At 45.7% G+C, this 25,610-nt stretch overlaps 1 protein-coding gene and 1 pseudogene across 1 annotated transcript in view; one reads left to right on the top strand and one right to left on the bottom strand.

Annotated features, from left to right (window-relative positions):
• Nucleotides 1-25,610, bottom strand: part of LOC142665292 (NACHT, LRR and PYD domains-containing protein 12-like) — a 102,638-nt gene that overhangs the window by 73,394 nt on the left and 3,634 nt on the right. The window contains exons 3-6 of the mRNA XM_075844942.1: nucleotides 12,517-12,567; nucleotides 5,685-5,848; nucleotides 3,911-4,082; nucleotides 2,551-2,616 (exon numbers count right to left, since the gene is read on the bottom strand). Coding sequence (XP_075701057.1) covers nucleotides 2,551-2,616; nucleotides 3,911-4,082; nucleotides 5,685-5,848; nucleotides 12,517-12,567 — 453 coding nt within the window. The remainder of the gene's footprint in view (nucleotides 1-2,550; nucleotides 2,617-3,910; nucleotides 4,083-5,684; nucleotides 5,849-12,516; nucleotides 12,568-25,610) is intronic.
• LOC142665355 (U2 spliceosomal RNA) lies at nucleotides 14,762-14,897 on the top strand (annotated as a pseudogene).

Below are 25,610 nucleotides of genomic sequence, written 5' to 3'. Positions count from 1 at the left end.
CATAATCCCTGTATAAAACCCACATTATCCCTGCCCATCATCCCTGTATGTTACCCCATCATCCCTGTATATAAACCTCATAATTCCTGCCCCCTTTATCTGTGTATAATACCCCCATCATCCCTGTATATAACCCCCACCATCCTTGTACATTACCCCATCATCCCTTTTACATAAACCCTGTCATTCATGTATAACACCCCCACCATCCCTGTATTTCTTGTATATACCAGACAGCCATCATCCCTATATATAACCCCAATCATCCCTGTATATAACCCCATCCTTCCTGTAAATACCAGACAGCCATCATGCCTATATATAACCCCAATCATCCCTGTATAATACCCTCATCATCCTTGTATATAACCCTCATCCCCGTATATATACCAGCCCGCAATCATCCCTATATACACCGCGTTCCAAATTATGATGCAAATGTTATTTTTCGCTGATTTTCCTAAATAGTCGATGCAAATGACAGTCGGTATAATCTTCAAGCCATCAACCATTGGAGTATAATGCAAATTTTATTGAACAAATCTCCTAATGATAACAGATTTTTTTTTAGAAGTAAAAAACTCAAAATGCACTGTTTCACATTATTATGCACAACAGAGATAAAAACATTTTAAAGGTTGTAAAGAGAACTAAAATGGTCATTTGTTGAATTTGCAACATCAGGAGGTCATATTTACAGAAATCAAAAGCTCTTTCAATAAAAAAAAAATGTAACAGGCCAAGTTACATGTTAACATAGGACCCTTCTCTGATATCACCTTCACAATTCTTGCATCCATTGAATTTGTGAGTATTTGGACAGTTTCTGCTTGAATATCTTTGCAGGATGTCAGAATAACCTCCCAGAGCTTCTGTTTTGATGTGAACTGCCTCCCACCCTCATAGATATTTTGCTTGAAGATGCTCCAAAGGTTCTCAATAGGGTTGAGGTCAGGGGAACATGGGGGCCACACCATGAGTTTCTCTCGTTTTATGCCCATAGCAGCCAATGACACAGAGGTATTCTTTGCAGCATGAGATGGTGAATTGTCATGCATGAAGATAATTTTGCTACGGAAGGCACGGTTCTTCTTTTTGTACCACGGAAGAAAGTGGTCGGTCTTAAACTCTACGTACTTTGCAGAGGTCATTTTCACACAGTCAGGGACCCTAAAGGGGCCTACCAGCTCTCTCCCCATGATTCCAGCCCAAAACATGACTCTGCCACCTCCTTGCTGACGTCGCAGCCTTGTTGGGACATGGTGGCCATTCACCAACCATCCACTACTCCATCCATCTGGACCATCCAGGGTTGCACGGCACTCATCAGTAAACAACACGGTTTGAAAATTAGTCTTCATGTATTTCTGAGCCCACTGCAACCGTTTCTGCTTGTGAGCATTGTTTAGGGGTGGCTGAATAATAAGCTTAATGCACACTTGCAAACCTCTGGAGGATCCTACACCTTGAGGTTCACGGGACTCCAGAGGTACCAGCGGCTTCAAATACCTGTTTGCTGCTTTGCAATGGCATTTTAGCAGCTGCTCTCCTAATCCTATTAATTTGTCTGGCAGAAACCTTCCTCATTATGCCTTTATCTGAATGAACCCGTCTGTGCTCTGAATCAGCCACAAATCTTTTCACAGTACGATGATCACGCCTACGTTTTCTTGAAATATCCAATGTTTTCATACCTTGTCCAAGGTATTGCACTATTTCACGCTTTTCGGCAGCAGAGAGATCCTTTTTCTTTCCCATATTGATTGAAACCTGTGGCTGCTTAATAATGTGGAACGTCCTTCTTAAGTAGTTTTCCTTTGATTGGGCACAACTGGCAAACTAATTATCATAGGTGTCTGAGATTGATTACAATGTTCCAAAGAGCCCTAAGACACAATACCATCCATGAGTTTCATTGAAAAACTAATAATTAAATGTTTAGGACACTTAAATCCAATGTGCATAATAATTTGGAACACGGTGCACAGTACATACACACAGTACATACATACATACATACATACACACAGTACATACATACATACATACACACAGTACATACATACATACATACATACATACACACACAGTACATACATACATACATACATACATACTCAGTACATACATACAGTACATAAATACATACATACATACATGCATACATACACACAGTACATACATACATACATACATACACACAGTACATACATACACACAGTACATAAATAAATACATACATACATACAGTACATACACAGGACAGACACACACACAGTACATACATACATACATACATACACAGTACATACATACATACACACACACACAGTACATACATACATACATACATACACACACACACAGTACATACATACACACAGTGCATACATACATACAGTACATACATAGGACATACATACGCAGTACATACATACATACATACACATACACACACACACACATATATACACACACAGTACATACATACACACACACAGTACATACATACATACACAGTACATACATACACAGTACATACATACACACCTTTCAGTTCTGGGGGCAGTTGGTGTCCATGTTCATCCTGCAGGATTTGCTCCACCAGTTTGTTACCTAAAGTGCAATACAAAGATCTGTTACTTTCTGATTATTTGTGTGACAGTGTCGTTGCTTTTCTTATGTTTTTTGAACGATTTGCTTATATTCACTGTGGGGAAAGGTGGAGGCTGCAGCACAAATTCATAATTACAGCTGTATAATATTCAGTGTATGGTATTCAGTGGCTACGGTCTCTCCTGTGTGCAGTTCCCCCCAGCTGGTGTTCAGTAGCCCCCCTCTTTCCTATGTGCACCCCCCAAGCTGTTGTTCAGTAGTCGCTCCTTTCCATATGCAGCGACCCCGAAGCTGGTATTCAATGGTCGCGGTCTCTCCTGTGTGCAATTCCCCCTAGCTGGTGTTTAGTAGCCCCCCCCCCCCCCCCCCAAATCTGGTGTTCACCATAGATGGATCATCTTTGCAAAGAAAGTGAGGGACAAGTGTCACACTGAAATGTAACTTTATTAACTGATGAATTGGTTTACGTCACATATGTAGTAAGCTTGTGTTATATGACTTTCATGTTTGCATGGCACACTGAGTACGTAATCTTTTTTTTATCGGCACGCCATACACAAAAGGTTGCCTATCCCTGCTCTAGATTATGATTTTCATATCCTCAGGCTACATTCACACGAGCGTATCAGATTCACGCGCGTGAAAAACACATGTGAATCAGGTCCGTGTGTTGCGTTGTGCATCAGTGTGCTTTGTGAGGGGCTCTCGCAAGGCACATTTTTTTAAAATTAGTTTCAATTGAATTGATGCGCAAACCACGCACCGCACACGGATGTGCATCCATGTGCGGTGCGTGGTCTTCACGCACCCATTGACTTATCTCTCTGCGTGAATACTCCTGCATGTGTGAACAGCTCCATTGAAATCAATGGGCCCCTGTGCTGCGCGTGATGTCCATGCGGAGCACACGGACGTTATTCACGTTCGTCTGAACAAGCCCTTAGACCTTGTGTTTCTTTACATCTTACAGTATACAAATATGATCCACTCATGTCCTGCCGCCTGAAAACACAAGATATTTACAAGTCATCACTACTAATACAAATGAATAATTGTCCACCTTTAGAGAAGTAACAATTTAACAGGAAACAACCACATTTTTCAGACCATAAGGTGATATTCACAAGCGGCAGATTTATTCTAGAAACTTCTGTGACTGTCCTATTATCTGAATGAGTAGTGAAGAAATCCACGTGCTTGCCGCCAATTCAGATGAATAGAACTGAGGGAAGTCTAAAGCACACGACCTCCAAAACGTAAAAGAATATTTGTTCCACATCATACACAATGTTACCTGTATGACGGAGTTCCTCCAGCACAGCACGAAGGGGAAGAGAATAATGACGCCCCTGTAACACATGAAGACTGACCCACAATCCTATCACAGCTTCTCTTCTACTGAGTAATGTATCCTGTAGTAAAACCCGGGCCAATGATTTTTTATCATTTTCTAGACTGTTGTATTTCTGGAACACAAGAAAGATCAGATATGAATATTATTATACAAATGTTATTTCAGTTCAGTTGTCCCTGCCTACAATGAGTTATTTATTAGCGTCAGAGTCTCTTATAAAAATATACTGCAAAGTCATTCTTAACCATTTCTTTCCAGTTTGTTCACTTCCACATTACCAAAGCCATATGGTCTGGGGTTTTTTCCATCGACATCGCCGGTCGGTGGCACATATAAGGCTGTGTTCACACGGAGTTTTTTGCAGGAGGAAAATTCCTCCTGCAAAAACTGCTCCAGTAGGTTTTTGCACAGTGGTTTGACAAAAACTCGTCAAAACACTCGTCGAGGTTTTTTTTTCCTCTTTCTGACTCATTGAAATGGGGTTTTGGAGGAGGAAACCGCCTCAAGATGGGTCATGTTGCTTCTTTTTACCACGACGAGTTTTTTTTACTCGTGGAAAAAAAACTCGTCTGCCTCCCATTGAAATCAATGGGAGGCATTTTCGGGCGGTTTTTGAGGAGTTTTTTGGCGTGGTTTCTGCCCCAAAAAACTCGTCAAAAAACTCCGTGTGAACAGGGCCTAACGTGTTACTTATTTTTTTGTGGCGAGGAAAAAAACAGAAATTTCTCCATTGTTATTTGGGTTTTGTTTTGATGGCGTTCACAGTGCGGGATAAATCACATGATAACTTCATTCTGCGGTCAGTACGATTATAGCGATACCAAATTTCTATAGATTTTTTTGTGTCACCGCTTTCTAAGACCTATAACATTTTACTTTTTTTTTTTGTAGACAGATCGGTGTGAGGGCTTATCTTTTACGGAACGGCCTGTTATTTTTATTGATACAATATTGGGGGACACAACTTTTGATCACTTTTTTTTTGAGAAGCAGAATGAAGAGAATTCAGCAATTGGCAGATTTCTTTTTTTCATGGTGTTCACCATGCAGGACAAATCATGTAATCATTTTATAGTACGACTTGTTACGGACACGGCGATATAAAATTTGTATATTTAAAAAAATAAATACATTTCTTCCATTAATAAAGCATTTTTAAGTGCGAAAAACACAATTTTTATGCAGAGGCAGGGCCTGATAGCAGTACAAAGATGGCAGACCTGGGGGCCTTCATCAGGCCCCCAGGCTGCCATGCCAACCAACGGCACCCCTCGACCTCGCCGAGGGGGGCCTTGGACTGTTACTGACCGCTGCATTTAACAGGTTAAACGAGCGGGATTCCGCTCGTTACCCGGAATGGTCGGCTGTAACATACAGCCCGTAAGCCCGCTCCATACTCCCCCACCCGGCGTGCGCCGTATATATACGGTGGATGTCGGGAAGGGGTTAATATAATGCGAACATAAAATAATATTTAAAAAAAAATTACAAAATTCACAGACAGAGAGGAGTTACCACTATGATTCCTGGAAGTGGCAGATCCACCCATAGTGCCATTCTGACCTTCTGGGTGGAGCAGCTCCACAGAATCTCCAGCCAAATAAATTATAATATGGGTTGTTGTATTTTATCCACATAAAACATGACACATAATAACACAATGTCACACTAGTATACAACACTGACATTTCACCAGTACAGTTAGTTCCCTCACCTCAATATCAGGGATATTTCTGGATTTCAGTTCACACAAGAGAGAATTAGTGTTCATGTTCTCCACAATGTGGAGCAGATCATCTTGGAAATATTCACATATCATCCTCAGTGCATGATCTTCATACTGACAAAGCTGCTGGTAAAACTGCCGGGTCCCATCATCTAGGAAATGAAGAAAGTTTATAGAACAAGCTTCTGTGTATACAAATAACATAATGGAGAGTAAAAACTCTGGTCGCCAATTCCCGGCCATAATCTCCCCCGTTACAGGTTTACCAGGTTGTCTGCAGCTGCCAGAGAATCGCATGGATGATGCCAGAGAACCATTGCTTTTTTCAATACCCTAAGGGTATGTTCACACGAGGGCGTCCGTAACGGCTGAAATTACGGGGAGGTTTCAGCCTGAAAACATCCCCGTAATTTCAGCCGTAACGGCATGTGCAGGCGCTTGAACGCCGCGTCTATTACGGGCGTAATTAGCGCTGCTATTCATTGGAGTCAATGAATAACGGCTCCAATTACGGCCAAAGAAGTGACAGGTCACTTCTTTGACGCGGGCGTCTATTTACGCGCCGTCATTTGACAGCGGCGCGTAAATTACGCCTCGTGTGAACAGACAAACGTCTGCCCATTGCTTTCAATGGGCAGATGTTTGTCAGCGCTATTGAGGCGCTATTTTCGGACGTAATTTGGGGCAAAAACGCCCGAATTACGTCCGTAAATAGGCCGTGTGAACATACCCTAAAAGTATTTTTGTTTAAGTGCACACAGGGCATAAAAGTACACAGCGTGTTTATCCTGGAAGCCCCACTGAATTACACCTGAAAAACCGCATCAAGGTGGCAGCAGTCACATGGGTTGAAACGTCAGGCTGCACTCAGAGCAGAGACAACGGCCGGAGGTAAGTATGAACCTTTTTTTATTTTTAAAACAAAAAAGGTTTTGTTTTTTTCCTGATTTGAGATTTCTATGGTGGAATCAGCATTTCCATTGCAAAAATCGCAACATTTGCCTGTTTGTTGCGGATTTTACCTCCCTATGAAATTCAATGAGGAAAACCCGCAATAAATAGTAGAAGCAAACTTAATGAGTTTTAAAAAATCTTATGCCCACACTGCGGAAAAAACACGCATAAAAGTCGTGCGGAAAATGTTCTGCGGTGCGACTTTTCATTCCGCAGCATGTCTATTTATGATGCGCGTTCTGTGCAAAGATGCTGCGTGTTTTGTCTATAGACTTCAATGAGGAGTACAAATTCTGCGACAGATTTCTTTTGTTGCGGTTTTTACAGCGGAAACGCAGTAAGAAACGCTGGAAATACGCAGGTCCACATATAGTCTGCTATGATCAATGTATAACACTAAGGCCGGGGTCCCACAGGTCGGTTACGCTGTGTAAAAACTGTGCAGTGTATCCGACCTGGAACCCGCTGCACCTTCCTTCTGAAGGTTTTTAGAATGGAAGTATGGAAAAAAAAAAACAACCTCCATACTTACTCTATGTGCGTAGTCCGGCCTCCTAAGAGGACGTTGAAGGCAATGTGATGCTGCAGCCTGTGATTGGCTGCAGCGGTCACATGGGATGCACCGTCATCCCAGGAGGCTGGACTGCAGGAAGGAGAGAGTTCTGGGTAAGTATGATTTTTTTTTTCTCCTGAGTTGTGATTTTTGCGGCAAAAATCACAATACTTGGCTTTCTGTTGAGGGTTTTGCATCTCCATTGAAGTCAATTGGGAAAACCCGCAACAGAAAATCAACAAACACGTAGCATAAATAGACATGCTGCGGATTTAAATTCCACACCCCAGGTCAATTTATTGACATTTCCGCAGCATGGGGAATGACATTTTCTTAATCTCATCCACTTTGCTGCTACTGTAAATGCTGCGGAAATGGGGCACAGAATTTCGTTCCAGAAATTCTGCAGCGTTTATGCGTGGGAATCCGGCCCTAGGTTTCTGCTGTCTGTCCACGATGGTAACATAAGTCGTGCTGAGCAGGCAGTGGGTGCGCGAACCTCCTCCCATTTCATACGTCAGCCTGCCGGGCCCAATCCAGCCCCCCATCGCGCATAAAATTAAAAATTATGTATTAATCTCACTGCTTTGCCTCTCTCCACCAGTTCCCCTAGGACTCACAGCAGGCCACGGCTCATACAAGGTACTGACGCCATGCAGCATCGGGGCTTAATATGTCCTGACGCTGCCCAACATCATTACATTGCATGAGCCGCGGCCTGAAGTGAGAGTCTGAGGGGACCCGGTGGGGAAAAGGGGAGCGATGACAATATATATATTTTACTTTATTGTCCAATTGGGAAAGAGGGAATAGTACAATCGGGAGGGGGGTAAAGGTATGGGGCACACATTATGTAATCTTTACCAGCTAGGATATGGCGTAGATTTCCATATATAATTTATGCCAGATTCGGGCGTAAATGATAGTAAATCTGTTGGGCTGCGATGGTCCCCTTTTTTTAATCCATGTTTGTTTTCTCAAAAGTAGCGGGGGCGGCATAAAATGCCCATAAGTAGCAATAATCCCAGAATAATTGGGCCTTTTGCAAAAGGTTAATACATTTCCCCTATACATTCGTGGCTTATACAAAGACATGCCTTTCTGCCGTATAACTTAACCCATCATGGCTTATAAATAAATAATATACAATAGTGGCAGGATGTGACCCTTAATCTAAAACGTAACCTTTATTGGATTTGTTTGAAAAGATACAAAAAAATAAACACCCTGGTGTGAAAGTGTTTAAAATACAATTCTGACCAGAGTTAGTCTCAGGACTGTATCCTCGAGTGTCACTTTCTTTCTGTGCGCACTAGGGACGGACAAACGTCTGTACAATTCTCACACTGGCCTGGACTCTGATCACAAGTCCTCATGTTTGTGTGGGAGTTGAAGTCCTGTCCTCTGTATATGTTGGAGGCTGCTGGTTTGCTCTCCTGGTTTGATCTCCTGATCACGAAACATTGCAGCAGAGTGCATTGTAGAGAAATCTGCAGACCATTTATCCAGTGACCGCATGAGCGGACGCTGCATCGTATAGGGACAGTGGCGGATTATCATTAGGGCGGTTCGGGCGGCCACCCGGGGCCCACGGCTCCCAGGGGGCCAATGGCTGGCCAAACCGCACATGATCGCACGGGCCCCCTCACGCCCGGTTTCGTCAATAGCACCGGAGGGGGAGCCACATTTTTACTGGCTCTTCAGGGAGCAAACTGGCAGCATAACGGGACAGTTAGCAACTTTTTTTTTTTTTAGCCCAGGCCCCACCTCTAAACAAATACCCCCTAGGGAACCAAACTTCTGCGAATCAGGATTTGACGGAGATAGAACTCATAGTTCTCAAAAAAGGCCCATCGTTTGCCTTGAAAATAATCTGGAGGCAAGCAATCTACCAGCAGTGAGGTCACTGGTGGAATTTATGGAGTATAATGAAAGGGACATATCCTTGGGACCTTTCACTCATTTAAAACAAAAAAAGTGTGTGTATGCCACCACAGGCAGATAATCCTAACATTGAAATTTTCCAAAAACTGGTGAACCAGGATTTGGAGGCATTAGGAGGAAAGACAAGGGGGCTCAACAATTTAAATAGACTGGAGAGGGAGGCTTTGTCTAATTTGGAAAAAGACAGGACCAGCACAATTAAACCCTCAGATAAAGGGGGGGAATGTGGTACAAATACCTATGTCTCGAACTAGTGTCAGATACTACATTTGTAACGTCCGTGGTCGCTGACCACGAGCTCCTTCCAGCCGGTCAACGCCCTTCTCTCCTGAGATGTCTGTGTATGCGGCGGTTCTGTTCCACAGTGACCATCAGGGTGCGCTCACTCTCTCAGTCCAGACAAGGAGCCAAGTTGCACACAGGTGGGAGATTGAGCTGATTGCTCCCAGAGCACCCTGGACTATAAGGGCTGTGCCCCTCCCTGCAATAACTGAGCCTTGTTGTCGTTATCCTAGTATGTCTATGCAAATGGTCTCCTAAGTGTTTCCCGTTGCTGCTACCTGTATCCCGCACTATCCTGGTCAAGTGCCGTGTTGAGCTGAAGTCATGCTGTGCTGTGTTCCACACCTGGCGCCTGCCTGCTGCCTAGTCCCAGCCGAGCCTGTTTTGCTACTCTCTGAGTTACCACAGGTACACTATACGAACTATAGACTGTGACCTGTTGGCCAGCTGCCATACCGTCAAGGTGGTACGGCCCAGTGGGTCCACTCTATAGCTCCATCCACCATCACCTTGGTTTTGGAGCAGTAAAATACTATCTGCATACTAGAGAGATACATCTACAGGCACGTAACTAACTACTGGAGTACAATTTGACAAGGAATTTTTGTGTTTGATGGCCCATACTACCACCAGTTCAGGGGCACTGTGATGGGGAGCCCTTGTCCTATGTACGCAAATTTTAATTTGCTTTAATTTAAACTAAATTGGGTCTGAAATTTAAGCGGAAGCCGATAAACATGCACTGCCCTTTCTGGACGTTCTCATTGAACGTGATCCTAATTATAAAAACAGAGGAGTTTCAGAAAAGTACCGCAACTAACAGTCTCCTGAGGTGGGAGAGTTCACATTAATATGCTCTTAAAAAGGGTATACCTAGGGGGCAATACCTCTGCCTCAGGAGGAACTGTTCGAAAACCTCAACAATCAAGAGACAAGCTAAGGATCTCTGTAGTCGTTTTAAAACTCAGGGATATCCTGATCGCATTGTGCGGGAAGCATTTGAAATGGCTGTGGACAGGGAACGTAATTCCCTATTGGTCCCAAAACTTAAAACCGAACAAAAAGATAGACAGTTCAGGGTAATTGGGTCTTTGATGAGGCTCATGAAGAAATTAGAAAGATCCTGGAAAGACATTGGAGGATTCTGTTGTATGACCAGGACCTAGGTAATATCCTGGGCCCAGGACCTCAAATTACCTTTCGTAGAAGGAGGAGCCTAAGGGATCGCCTAGTCAACAGCCATTATGCCCCACCACAGCCACAGCATAATTGGCTGTCCAGAAAGCCAATGGGGACATTTGGATGTGGAACATGCCTTGCCTGTGACCAGGTATTGCCCTCACGCACATTTACCAGCTCAGCAACGGGTTAACAGTTTGAAATCAGAGATTTCATTAACTGTAAATCCAGCGGGGTTGTATACCTGGCTTGATGTGAGTGTCCGATGGACTATGTTGCAAATTTAGACGCAGGATGCGGGATCACTTTAACGATATCCAAAATGAGAGCGATACACCAATCTCACGACATGTCCGTCTATACGGTACATGGAGGCAAGACTGCTTCTATGAAATTTACGGGAATCCAGGTTGTTCCCCAAAATTGTAGGGTGGGGGGTACCTGGGATAAAAGGATTCTTCAGGTAGGATGAAGATGGATCCACAGGATGAAATCTGTTAGTCCAACAGGACTTAATGAGAATGTCGGTTTTGGCTGCTTTTTGTGAAGTGTAGAAGTATAATAGGAGTCCAGACCTCTCCATCATTAGCATAATGCAGCCACTCTATTGTGTGGTGATCCACAGACCGGCATTAGATTTTTCCTGATAGTGTCACCCACACAAGTGAAGCATCACAGGGTGTCACATATATCCATCTAATACGTCCCGATAATGTGTGAGTTTTAGTAGACTGGTTTAATACTATCGAACTACAGTCCCTATATGATGCAGCGTCCGCTCATGCGCTCACTGGATAAATGGTCTGCAGATTTCTCTACAATGTGCTCTGCTGCAATATTTCCTGATCAGGAGATCGGACAGCTCCTTTATGGTTACTGAGCTGTGGGGATGCGCTGTTTGGTCCCTATGGTTACTCACGCGCCCAGCTCCCGCTCCTCTTACATCAGAGAATAGGTGGCGCTGAGCTCTCTAGCCGCGCCTGCCTTGATCTTGATTGGATACAGGGGGAGGTGAACAGGGAGGGGTGAACAGGGAGGGGGCGTGGCTATGAGTATATAGCAGCAGCAATGCTGTGATCAGGTTGCCACTACCATTATCAATACTGTCCCGTTATGCTGCCAGTTTTCTCCCTGAAGAGCCAGTAAGAGAGGCTGGTGAAACATGTTGGAGCAGTAAAATGGATATAGGGACTATCTACCGGAATAGTATAGAAGCTCTGTGAGTCTGGAGGCCGCTCTTATCAGAGCAAACCAGCAGCCTCCAATATATACAGAGGACAGGACTTCAACTCCCACACAAACAAGAGGACTTGTGATCAGAGTCCAGGCTAGTGTGGGAATTGTACAGACGTTAGTCCGTCCCCAGTGCACACAGAAAGTGACACTAGTGGATACAGTCCTGAGACTGGTCAGAATTGTATCTTAAAACACTTTTACACCAGGGTGTTTATTTTTTTTGTATCCTTTCAAACAAATCCAATAAAGGTTACGCTTTAGATTAAGGGTCACGTCCTGCCACTATTGTATATTATTTAGCCCAGCAGGGCAATCCGTTAAGTGAGCACTACTACAATCGCTTAATAAGTACAATTACTATAAATAAATCAGCTGCATCGAATGCCGTCCCGGTCATCAGTTCAAATTACTTCATAGGTTGAATACATTTTTCGTATGGATTGGTTGAACACCGCGTTACAGGAAGAAACACGGGTCCTTTATTAGTTTATTCTCTTTGTGGAAGAAATGAAGCATCTCGTTTCCGGTCACATACGATGTATTTACTGCTTTCCCATTACATCTATTCCGTATCAGGACATTGGGATGATTGTGAATTGTACAAATGTTGTAGGATTATTTACCACATATAGGAATAAGATTGTTGTAAGAAGAAGGAGGAGGAATTCTTACCATCACTGGGCGATATAATTTCTGAGCCTGGGAAGATCCCTAGTAAAACCCCTGCAAGATGAAAAACCTTTATTACATGAAGAAGCAAACACAGAATTTTCTCTAGCCCCTTAACCCCTTAGTGACGCCGCCTAGTTTGGGCCTTTAGGCACAGAGCAGACTTTCCAAATCCGACATGTTTCACTTTATGTGATAAATAACTTTATAATGCTTTTATTGTTTTTTTTTTTCAATTGTTTATCTTTATATTGGTGGTAATTTTGGCTGTTGAGCTTTGCGTTGATTTGTAAAAAATAAAATCAAATAAGATACAAAAAAACAAGAAAAAATTGCAATTTTCAAAGTGCCAATCATTACGTTTATAAGATAGATGGTCATACCATAAAATAAATGTTAATAATTAAAATTTACCATGTGTTTACTTTGTGTTGGCATCATATTAGAACATACTTTTATTTTTGTAGTATGCTAGAAGGCTAATAAATTTAGTACCAAACATTCCAAATTTTAAGAAAATCAGGAAATTCCTTTGTGGAACAATTCTGTCCTCAAGTGACTTTGAAGGACCTATATAATATAAACCCGCCATAAGTTACCCATTTTAGAAAAGAAACCCCTCAAATTATTCAAAACAGCATTTAGGAACATTGTTAACCCTTTAAGGGTTTCATAGGAATTAAAAGCAAAACAGAGGTGAAATTAACAATTTATGTTTTTTGTAGATTTTCCATTTTAATCCTTTTTTCCGACCTATATTGGTTCTCGTCCCAGAGGTTTCAACTGTGCTGGTGTGTCTGAAAACTGTTCCAGTAAAATATGCGCTCCAAAAGACACATAGCACTGCTTCCTTTCTGAGCCCTTGCACGTGCCCAAACAGCAGTTTATGACCACAAATGGGGTATTGCTGCACTTGGGAGAAATTGGGTACCAAAATGGTTTATTTTAATCCTTGTGAAAATGAAAAATGTAGCAAAAACGACATATTGGATTTTTTTTAATTTCACGGCCCAATTTAGATAAGTTCTTTGAAAAAACTGTGGGTTCAAAATGGTGGCAACACCTATATGAATTCCTTGAGGGATATAGTTTTCAAAATGGTTCACTTTTTGTGGGTTTCCATTGTTCTGATACTCCCTGGGACTCTACAAATGTCACATGGCGGCACCAAATTACATAAAGTGCTCCTTCATTTCTGAGGACTGTATATGAGTCAAGTAGCACAGAAGGGCCACGTGTGAGATATTTTTACCAACTGCAGAATCAGGGTAATAAATATTGAGGTTTGTTTTGCTGTCTCCCTTGCTTTGTTAAAGAAATTTATTTTTTTTAAATACGTTTGATAATGAAGATTTTAGACAATAAAATTAGAGGTGTATAGATACCAAAAAATGAATAAATTAAGATGAATAAAATTTTGCAAAACAAAATTTGCCTGAGACAAAAAATTAGTCAGATGTGTATGTGCCGCCGGAGACAAACACCCCATAAATTGTAATGTGGGTTCTCCCGGGTACTACAATACCCTACATGTGGCTGTTATCTGCTGCCTGGACACACGGCTGGGCTCAGAATAAAAGGACTACCATTTGGCCTGCTGCAGCTTTTCTGGTGCCAAGTCATGTATGAAGGGTCCCTGGGGTACCAGTACAGACGAAACTCCCTTTTTAAAAACTTCATCTAGAGGTGTACTGAACATTTTGACCCCACATGTGTTGAGTAAAAGGTAATGCGAAGCACATCGCGTGGATATTGTTCTGAAATTATCTAGGCTTTTTTAAAGCCATTTACAGTTCCAGCTGTTCCACAGATTCACAGTTCTTATGGTAAAGAAGACTTGTAACTTCTGGAGATTGAGCCTTTTTTACTCCAGACGGGGAGTGCCCACTTGACTTTAAAATAATAAAACCTAAGATCCTCTATGCCCATTATTAGTTTAGTTGCTCTTCTTTGTATTTTTTCAAACTCCAGAGCATCCTTTCTATGAACTGGAGCCCAGAACTGATCTACAAAGCATTAGTGAGGCCTCATCTGGAATATGCAAAGTGGTAATATGTCCTGCAAGTCCACAACTTTGTTAATACACAACATTATTCTGCTGGCCTTAGAAGCACCTGATTGACATTGAGCTTTTATTTAGTCTATGATCTACAAGTACACCCAGATGCTTCCAAACAAATCACTCTCGCAGCTTAACTCCCTCTAGGACATATGGTGCCTGCAGATTATTAGTATATATATTATTCGTATAACTTCTCTGCCTTTTGGCTAAGATCAAGTATAGTATCTGTTCTTATCTGAGGTTAGTAATCATCCCTGCTTGTGGATGGCCTGCCATCATAAGAGGGATGACAGAACACTGAGGAGAGGGGCAGAGAACCACAGCCATGGGTTGGGTAGTTTGAAAGCCTGAGTTACTAAGTGCCCCAGGAGTTGTGACCCTGAGGTGCCCGAGCTCACTGGGAGTGGAATCCCACTGAGTGATGGTACATTTGCACACACTTTTCTTTCACGCGATTTGAGCAGACCCCTTTTTTTAAACGGCCTTCCAGCTGAGCAATGAGGTTTTTTTAAAAAAAATCTGGCAGATGTCCAGGCTGCATCACAGCGCACATTCACTTATTTATAGATGTTTTTCACTGTGTTTTGTCACAAGGATTTCTGGGATGTGGTACCCTTTTGGGACCCTCCTCAGGTCTAGGGGGAAGAGTCATGTGGCCTTATGGTTCAGTCTTCCCCTGCAACCCCGGCCTCCCCTCCTTCAGAGGAGGGGAGGTGCAAACCTGATGCAGGGTCCTAGGTGGACACTGGGGTGGAAGTCCAGGTGGGAGCCTTGGAGTGTTGTTGGGTCTCCCAGAGCTTCGGCAAGGGGGGGTATTTGTCCTCTATCCTCTTGGCACGGATGGTCTGGAATGGTTATGCATGGCCCCTCTCCTTTAGGAGTAGGGCTGCAATAGATCCTTTGTGCACTTTGTGTGGCACTCCTGCACTTTTCTTTTTTGCACTTTGGAAGATAGAAAGCACGACTCGGGCTTTAAAAATAAAATAAAATATATATATTATTAGTATCCTGGTGCATAGCTTTACATTTATCCACATTGAACCTCATTTGACAAATGGATTCCAAAACACTCCTTGTATCCAAGTCGACCTGTAATTTATGAACATCTTCCATAGACTGAACTATATAGCTTGGTGTAATCTGTCATACCTTTGCGAAGACCAAAAACAATATGCCCTTCTGTCTAGGCTTCTATTGACCTCTTCATAAAAACAAATCAAGTTGGTTTGACAACTTCTGTCCTTAGTAAATCCGTGATTGCAGTCACTTACAACACTATTTTTTTTTTCACGTACTCCTGTATATAGTCCCTTAATAGCCCCTCAAATATGTTTAAGAATGTTACGTTTACTGGTCTATAATTACCCAGGGAAAACCTAGAGCCCTTTTTGAAAATAGGTACCAGATTTGATCTGCGCCAGTCCCTAAGCACTATACTAGTCACTAGAGAATATCTGAATATTATGAAGAGGGGGGTAGAAATAATTGAACTAAGTTCTTCAAGAACTCTAGGGTGTAACCTATCTGGTCCCAGAGCCTTGAACGCATTTATTTTATTTATCCCATTGTTAGTCAATGCACTAAAGAGACAATATAGCAGACCACCGGTATGAGTTTTTAGCTTTGGCAGCTATTAAGGTTGTTCTGAGGACCGGTGGCCAGCAGGACGGTGGCAGCTGGGTCAGACAGGCATGGCCGGTCAAAAAAATGAAGGCTGGTCATAAAATAAGGAAAATGTAAAAATAAAATATGCAATCAGAAAATAAATAATTAGAAAAAAATATATATATGTTTGAGTATCTAGTTTAGGTGAAACATTCCTTTCAAAGCTGACAATATGCCATGATGGCGCTGGACCCGCCTCACTCTCCTAAGTTGCAGGCACCCTCACCAGACCCGATACACAGTGTGGATGGATGTACCCCATGTTTTCAGAGCCCATGCCCTGCCTCAGATCTGTTTGGGGATGAGGACTCCAATGCTTCCTCTGCAGAACCTGCGGTACAGGTTTTTTCAATTAGCCAGGCTGGGCAGGAGGGGTCTTCTCCATTATCCACCCCGCAGCTGCAAGCAGACACTGGGGCATATTCCGGCGACAAAGTTCTCATTGCACGCTTTTCACAACGCTTACAGCAAGAGCTGGAAAAAACATGTGTGAAGATCACATCTAAACTTAAAAGCGGACTTTCAAGCTCTGGGATCTAAAATGGAAGCTAAAATTGATAACACTGTGACGACTGTTGATCAGCACTCTGATTGTATTGATGACATATACCAACATCTTGAGGAAGCCCACTCTAAGCTTGAAGACCTGGAAAATAGATCCAGGCGGGAAAATTTCTGTATAAGAGGTCTATCAGAGAATTTTCTTGATTTAGAAACTGCGGTACATGATCTTTTCAAACATCTCCTTCCTGATTTATCTGACCGATATTTTTATATTGAGAGAGTGCATAAGCCGCTTACTAGAGATGTGTTGGTGAAGCCTCATTATTATTCTATGAAGGAAAGTGTCATGAAAGCTTCCAGGTCCTCAGAACAGTTACGACTGCGTAGCTGCAACATTCAGATCTTCGCTGATTTGGCTCCTCGTACGATCCAGAGGCGTCGTTCATTAAAACCTCTCCTCCAAGTCCTGATCTGTCACGAGATTAGATATCGATGGACCTACCCCTTTCGTCTTACATTTTCTTATTGCAATCGGCCGCACAGCTTTGCTTCTTTCCAAGAAGGAGAAGCCATTATGGAACGCTTGGGTCTTCTTTCAAAAGATGGGACGCTTCCGCTGAGGAAATCACCACCGTCTGCTTCGTCCTCTTCTACAGATTTTTGGCCCAACCCTCAGCTTCTACTACCTGAACTTGCAAATCCTTGATGTCATCTGGAAGCACTCCTCATAGGATCCTGTGATTGGAACTTTCTTCACATACTAATTCCCTTTGCGGTTTACTATTAATGTTTACTTTCACATTGCTTTTGCCTTTATTACTGTGGTATTTTTTGCTGTTGTCCTTCAGCTAGATAAGGGCTGAGTTGAGAGATAGCCCTTCCGTTGGGTGATGGCATGCCCTCCTTGGGATCTTGAGACCCCACTGATATTGTATTGTTCTTGGGGTGGTGCTCTCTCAACATCGCTAATGGCCATGTTTGAGCATTGCTTTACATCTTGCTATATGTACAGAAGAGGCTGGACGCAGCCCGCAGGGATTAAGGGAAGCCGACATGACCGTCCTGGTAGGGAAAGGGTTAATTAGGTGAGGGAGAGTTGGAAGGAGCTGGAGGAGGGATGGGGAGGAGTTAAGGGGGACGGGGGGGCCGTTCTGCGCTTCCCGCTGTTTCTCGGCATTGAGCCGGAAGCAGCGGGAGGAGTAACACAAGAACAGTAAGCTCCCCGTTGCCCGTGCTTTTAGGGATGGCAGAAGCCTTAATGTTAGAGCGGCTGCGTGCCGCTGCTGTGCACCACGGTCCCGGATGGCTAGAGGAGACCGTGGCTGCCATAACGAGGATCCCGGACGCCGTTTCGCCGCGTCGGGCACGGCGTTCGGGGTCTGTTGCAAAGGACAGGCTCCCCTCCCCCGGCCCCCTCACGAGCATGGCTATGGCGGCGGGGGGGGAGTCGGCAACAACCGCTCCTGCGCTGGGCGGGCAGAGAGCGTTGCCAGGGGTGACGGCGACGCAGGCCGGGTCGACCCGTCCCTCTCGGCGGTCCCGACCTCCAGAGCGCCTCAGCCCGGAGGCAGTCCCGCGGACACGGCGTCGCAGAGGGAGCCCGATCCCGGACGCTGCAGGCCAGGCAGCTGGGAGGACCGCCCCTTCCCAGGCCCTGCGTCCTGGCAGGAATCCCAGGCCGCGACGGGGTCCGGCGGTAAGCAGGGAGTCGCAGGCTGGGCTCCCTGTCACCCCTCCCCCATCAGATGGAAGATTTGGAGTACAAGGTACGGCCGCCCCGCATGGTGATGTTCCGGCCAGGGGGCAGGCTTCTTCAGGATCATCTAGACGGACGCCTAGATCTGCAGCGACGTCGAGGCAACAGGTCCGGTCAGAAGTCTGGGTCCCGGCGGTCGGGCGGCAGGTTGCCGGCCCATCGGTCAGCGCGTCCTCATCCCCGTTCCGAAGATGTCGTTGGGATGGACAGTCGTCGGCGAGAGAAGAATTGGAGGAAGGTGAACTGGACGTGTATCGTCGAGGTCAGGATGGTCCGGCTGACGGGAACACAGCGCCTGTGCAGCCCGGTGAGTGTATAACTCCATCATTGTCTTATCCAGCGATTTTTATGTCGGGTGTCGGCGGGGGGGCTGCTAGCATTGCATCGGGGGCCGGTAGTGGCGCGGGCGGACGCGACGGAGCGGGTTTGGCAGACTTAGTGGGTTGCTTACGGGAGCTGGTGGGGCGCCTGGACAGGGCCGCGGCGCCGGTAGTAACGGAAGTGTCCCCTGCGGTAGTTTGGGAAGGCCCCAGGGACGTGGGATCGTTACAGGCGCGTCCGGTGGCGGCGGTTAGAGAGGCGGTCGCGGTGTCGGTACAGACCGAGGCGCAGAAGGACGGCGATCGAGTGCGTATTGATGATCGTGCTCGGGGGGAGGTGTACGTTTGTTTTGAAGGTCCGTTGGGGGCGCATTTAAAGCAGGAGGTGCGCGAGCGGATCTGGAAGGACGAGTATGTTGAAATTTTTTCTCTCTTGCCGCTCGCTAAGTTTAATTTGGATAAGAGCAAGCGGGATGAGAGTAAAAAGGACGAGGAGGAACGGCGGCGGTATAGGCTTATCCCGCAGACGTTCGTTAATTGGTCGCAGGCGTTCGCCATATTGGCTAGTGTGATAGGGGAAAAGGCGCCGGAAAATTGTTCGGCGTTGTTTTGTTATTTTGATGCCATTGGGGAGGCTCATAGGGCGTATGGGGGTCAAGCGTGGCTGCGATATGATGAGCAATTCCGTCAGCGGAAGGCGGTTCGGCCGGCGATTCGGTGGGACCAGAAGGATATTGCTCTCTGGTTACGGGTTACGGCTCCGGTTAGGCAGTCCTTTCCCGGGAGCGCCGGCCAGGGAGGCCAGTCTAGTCAGGTTGGACAAAGTGGCGGGGGAAGGCGGGGTTTTGCTGGCAATTTAATGAAGGTCAGTGCAAGTTCGGGGCCACGTGCAAGTTCAAGCACGTGTGTTCCGAGTGTAATGGTGCATCACACGGGGCGGCAAAATGTCTGCGAAAAAAGAGGTCAGGTAACCAGCACGCGGCTGGTCAAGGGGGTGTCGCCGGTGAGGGTGGAAAAGATGGCCCCTTATCTAAATGAGTATCCGGATAGGGCGGCGGCTAAGTTGCTTTATGAAGGGTTTCGTGTTGGTTTTGTTATTCCTCCGCCTCCTTATGAGGTTCCGGTTACGCGGAGGAATTTAAAATCGGCTTACTTGCATGCAAAAGTCGTGTCGGAAAAGTTGTTAAAAGAAGTTTCGTTGGGCCGCATGTCGGGGCCGTTTGTTGAGTCGCCGGTAAAAGATTTAGTTGTGTCCCCGTTGGGTATTGTCCCTAAACGCGAGCCCGGAAAATTTCGTTTGATTCAACATTTATCGTATCCCAAGGGTTCGTCGGTAAATGACGGGATTGATCACGAGTTGTGCTCCGTAGTTTATACCTCATTCGATAAGGCGGTGGGGTTAGTGCGGGCTGCGGGTCCTGGGGCGCTGCTAGCAAAAACTGACATCGAGGCGGCGTTCAGGTTGTTGCCGGTCCATCCAGAAAGCCAACGGCTGTTGGGTTGTTTTTGGAATGGGGCTTTTTACGTGGATCGGTGCCTTCCGATGGGGTGTTCCCTTTCTTGTGCATACTTCGAGGCGTTTAGTAGCTTCGTGGAGTGGGTAACGAGGGGAGTATCCGGGGTCGACTCGTTGATCCATTACTTAGATGATTTTTTGTGCGTTGGCCCGGGGGGTTCGCCGGTTTGCGGTAATTTGCTTCATGCTCTACAGAAGGTGGCGAGGGATTTTGGGATTCCTTTGGCGCCGGAAAAAATGGAGGGCCCGGTAGCGACGATTTGTTTTTTGGGAATCGAAATAGACTCGGTGGCAATGGAGTGTCGTCTCCCGGCGGATAAGTTGGGTGCTTTGAGGCTGGAGGTTCGACGGGCTTGTAGAATGAAGAAAATTACGCTGAGGGAGCTTCAGTCGCTGCTGGGGAAGTTGAATTTCGCCTGCCGGATTATGCCGATGGGGAGGGTGTTTGGTAGGAGGTTGGCGGCGGCAACGGCGGGAGTGCGTGCGCCGCATCATTTTGTGCGGCTCAAGGAGGAGCACCGAGCTGATCTTCAGGTTTGGGATGACTTCTTGGGCCAGTACAATGGTCGCTCGCTATGGATGGCCCCAGCGCAGGATACGAGTGATTTGAATATTTTCACGGATGCGGCTGGGGCGGGTGGTTTTGGAGCTTACGGGGGAGGTCCGTGGTGCGCAGGTCAATGGCCGGCTAGCTGGGTGTCCAGTGGACTCACGCGGAATCTGGCCCTGCTCGAGCTGTTTCCCATCGTGGTGGCGGCTACCATTTGGGGGGACAGGCTCAGGGATAAGAAGGTCCGTTTTTACTGCGACAACATGGGGGTGGTGCTTGCCATTAATAACATCACGGCGTCCTCTCCTCCGGTAGTTCAATTGTTGCGACATTTAGTGTTGGTGTGTTTGTCGTTGAACGCGTGGGTGGTGGCGGTGCATGTCCCGGGTGTACGGAATTGTATCGCTGATGCTCTTTCTCGCTCGCAGTGGGACCGGTTTCGGCAATTGGCACCGGGAGCGGAACGTCTCGGTTTGGCTTGTCCGGAGCATCTTTGGGATCTGGTATCGGTCCCATAGAACAGCTGTTACAAAGGTCTTTGGCGCGCACGACGTGGAGTGCTTATGCTGCTTGTTGGAGGCAGTGGGAGGAGTGGGTAAGAGAGTTGGGTGACGTCAATACGGATAGAGACAGGTTGGTGGCACTTTTGTACTGGTTAGGGGACGCCTGGGAGGCGGGGTTTTCAGTAGCGAAGGTGAACCGGTTCATATCTGCGGTGGCGTTTGGGTTTAAGTTGCGGGGCTTTCAGGATGTATCGAAGGAATTTCTGGTATCGCAGGCTTTGAAGGGGTTGCGCCGAGGTAGGGTGGAGGCGGATAGTAGAAGGCCGGTGTCGTTTGCTTTGCTTAGCTCGTTGGGCGGTTCATTAGCATCGGTCTGTCGTTCTTCAGACGAAATGGATTTGTTTCGGTTGGCTTTTTCGTCAGCGTTCTTTGGAGCATTTAGAATAGGTGAGTTGGTGTCGCCAAGTACCAAACAGGCAGGGGGGCTGAGATCTGGGGAGGTGAGCCTATTCGCAGACCGGCTGGAGGTATGGTTGCGTCGATCTAAAACTGACCAAGTAGGGAAGGGTAAACTGATAGTTTTGTTCGCCCTCCCGGGGTCGGTCATGTGCCCAGTAGAGTGCATGCGGGGTTTTACGAAAAACAGGGGGTCTCCAGATTTGCCTTTGTTACGTCATGTGGACGGGTCGTTTTTGTCCAGGTTTCAGTTTGGAGCTGTATTTAAAAAATGTTTGACGGCGGTTGGTGTTGCGGCAGGCTCATATTCATCTCATTCCTTCAGGATTGGCGCAGCAACGGAAGCGGGGCGCTGGGGGTTGGATGATGAGGGGGTGAGGCGTATTGGTCGTTGGGAGTCTAAAAGGTTTAAGTCCTATGTCCGCCCCCATATGTTATAATTTTGTTGTTTACACTTTACAAATGTTATATGGTGGTGCCTAACTGTGTTTTCCGTTTCAGATTCGCCTCCGTGTTTGGTGTGGTTGATGGGTCATTCGTACGTGCACTGGGGGGCTTTGAGGGCGGACGTCCGCCCGGATGGTCGCCAGTTGCGCATTCCGCGACAGGACGCGGTTGTGCATTGGCTGGGTTTTAGAGGTATGTCATGGAGCAGGGTGTTGGCGGAATTCCAGACATATGCGCGGCTTGATAGGGTTCCGGAGGTCTTAGTGTTGCACGTGGGTGGGAATGACTTAGGAGTCCGCCCCTTTCGTGAGTTGGTGCGGGATATCAAACATTATATGTTGTGTTTGTGGGTATCTTATCCCAAGTTGGTGATAGTGTGGTCGGACATAGTCCCAAGAAAGCATTGGCGGTTAGCTAGATCTGTGGAGAGAGTCAATAAGGCTCGCATTAAAGTTAACCGGGCGGTGTCCCGTTTTGTGGCAAGAAACGGGGGCATTTGCGTGAGGCATAGGGATTTGGAGTCAGGAGTGGGGAATTTCTGGAGGAGTGACGGGGTTCATCTGACCGAGGTTGGCATTGATCTTTGGAGCTTGGCGATAGCAGAAGGCATAGAAAGGGCGGTGGTGGTGTGGAGGAACTCACAGGCTTAAGGTGGTCAAGGCCTGTTTCGCTGTGCGGGGGGAGTCCTTGAGGCCAGTCAGTACAAAATGGTGGGGGGGTCGCATCGGGGGTATGCGTCCCCCAAAAAAGGTACATGGTTGAAGACTTCATCGGGTGTTATCCCTTTGAAGTGGTCTTCTGGTAGAAGGTATATCACTTGAAGGCTTCATCGGGTGTTATCCCTTTGAAGTGGACTTCTAGTGGTCGGTATATCACTTGAGGGCTTCATCGGGTGTTATCCCCTTGAAGTGGACTTCTAGTGGTTGGAGCCATCTGCAGAGGTGAACGGTGCTTCCGAGCTGGTTTACGGCTGGAGGTAATTGGTGGTTTGCAGATGGCTAATTCGGTGTGTTCTTAAAAAGGAACATCTGAAGGGGCTTCAAGGACTTCCTCTGCTCGGGTTAATGTTAACGTTAAATTGTTATTTACGATTCTGACCCATGTTGGGTCATGTGAATTATTAGGAGGAATTCTATGGCGGATTCCTAACTAGTTATCCGAATGTTTCGGATTTAAATTGTTTTTATAAAACTGTGAAATTAATAAACGGCTGCTGTGGCCATTTCACATCCAACCTCGGTGTCACGTGTCTTTACTAAAGTGGGGGAGGGGGGATAGGATGATCTAAGGTTAACGCACGACTCTACCTAGGCAGGTCATGAGAGAACATATGTTTATTGTTTTTTCTCTTTTACTTTTGCTCCTCTCCGCTTCTTTCCTGTCCCCTTCTTTTGATGGTTGAGTGTCTTCGGTATTGTGCTTTCTGTGAACATTTTAGGTCATGGCTGACCCTCCGTCCTCCTTTCACTCACAATGTTCAAGGCCTCAATTCGCCGACTAAACGGCGCAAAGCTTTCCAAACATATAAGTCCTTGAATTGTGATAGTGTTTCTACAAGAATTACATTTCTCCACTAGCTCTTGTCCTAGTCTTTCAATGCTATGTTTAGACTTTTACTTGCTCATCTCCTTGGTAAAGTGATTTTGCCCGTACTGAACTTAACTTCTGCCTTACGGCTATCGCAGAACATCACATTTGTTGGACGCAATATCGATTTTTTGCCCAAAGTGACAAAGCCGGCACTCTCTTAGCTCGGAAACTTGCTCCATTGTCTCGTAACTTTATGGTCCCTAAGCTACGGTTAGCGAACAGTAATCTCACGCAGCACCCTAAAGAAGTTCTCAATAGTTTATTTTCATTCTATTACTCGCTGTATAAATCCCCTCCCCATCTAGATGAAGTGAAAGCGGATGCATTATTTAAGGATATCTCCTTGCCCGTATTAACAGACCCCGACAGAGATAATTTGGAGGTCCCTATATCGACGCAGGAAGTTTTGTTTGTGATTAAATCCCTTAAACCAGCTAGCTCTCCAGGACCAGATGGGATCTCTAATCTCTACTATAAAAATTTTGCGGATGTTTTAACCCCTCACTTGGTCATCCTCTAATGCTTTGAGGGATGGTAGTCCTCCTGGACCTGAACCCTCAGGACGTACATTTCAGTAAATCCCAAAACCAGGTAAGGACCCCTCTTCTTGTCAAAATTATAGGCCAATATCATTAATGTTGACATGAAGATTCTTACTAAAACCCTTGGCCACGAGATTCAATGCCTTTCTAGAACAATACATTCACCCGGTTCAGGTGGGTTTCGTTCCAAACAGACAAGCGGCTGATCAGACTAGAAGGATCATTGATCTTATATCCCTTGTTCGTCCACACTGGGATGGAACACGAAAAACGGGAAGACTGTGCTGGTCACTGGACCTGCATAAGGCTTTCAATTCCCTGACCTGGGACTACTTATTTTTTGTCATGAGGCGTTGGGGGTTTGGGGATAAATTTATTACCCTTTTGAGAAGTCTATATTCGGCACCATCTGCCGAGGTAATGATCAAGGGATTCTTCTCAGACCGTATATACATAGCCCAGGGAACGAGACAGGGGTGTCCTCTATACCCTATTCTTTTTGTCTTGTCTATTGAGCCCCTGGCCCACCTGGTCAGGATGAATAACGACATAAAAGGAGTTGAGGTTAGGGGTCAGACACATAATTGTGCACTTTATGCAGATGACATCTTATTGGTATTGTCGTCACCACTTACGTCCCTCCCGAATCTCTATCACGTTTTAGACCAATTTTCCCAGGTCTCGGGATTGAAGGTCAACCATGATCTGAGGTTTTGAACATCAGCGTTCCGCATTCCATGGCCAAGCTGACACAATTGAACTTTGAGCTGAGATGTCCCTGCCCACTATTTAAAAGATCTTCAAAGGCTTATATTGTCCTTCGTTTGAGGTCCTAAATGACGTAGAGTCCCACAAAGTACTCTATATGCTCCTAAAATTTCCAGGGGTTTGGGTTTACCGAACCTCACTAAATATTACTATGCTGCTCGCCTGACACCCTTAGTCTCACTCCACAGTATAGATAACCAAACACGCTGGATTTCTATTGAACAGGCAGCTACCCCTGATGTTTCTGTAGATCAGCTGTTATGGCTGAAGCCCAAACACAGACCTTCTGTGTTATGTCCACTCCTCTCTTCTTCCTTAGAACTGTGGGATAAACATAGGTTCCGGCTCTGTTCTGTACACACACCTGCAGCCAGATTATTTGCTAATCCCAGGTTTGCTCCTGGAATGCAACCGTCAG

The sequence above is a fragment of the Rhinoderma darwinii genome, chromosome 12 (genome assembly GCF_050947455.1).
Source record: "Rhinoderma darwinii isolate aRhiDar2 chromosome 12, aRhiDar2.hap1, whole genome shotgun sequence".
Classification (NCBI taxonomy): domain Eukaryota; kingdom Metazoa; phylum Chordata; class Amphibia; order Anura; family Rhinodermatidae; genus Rhinoderma; species Rhinoderma darwinii.
The sequence above is the reverse complement of the archived record's forward strand: the minus strand, read 5'-3'. Positions and strand labels throughout refer to the sequence as shown.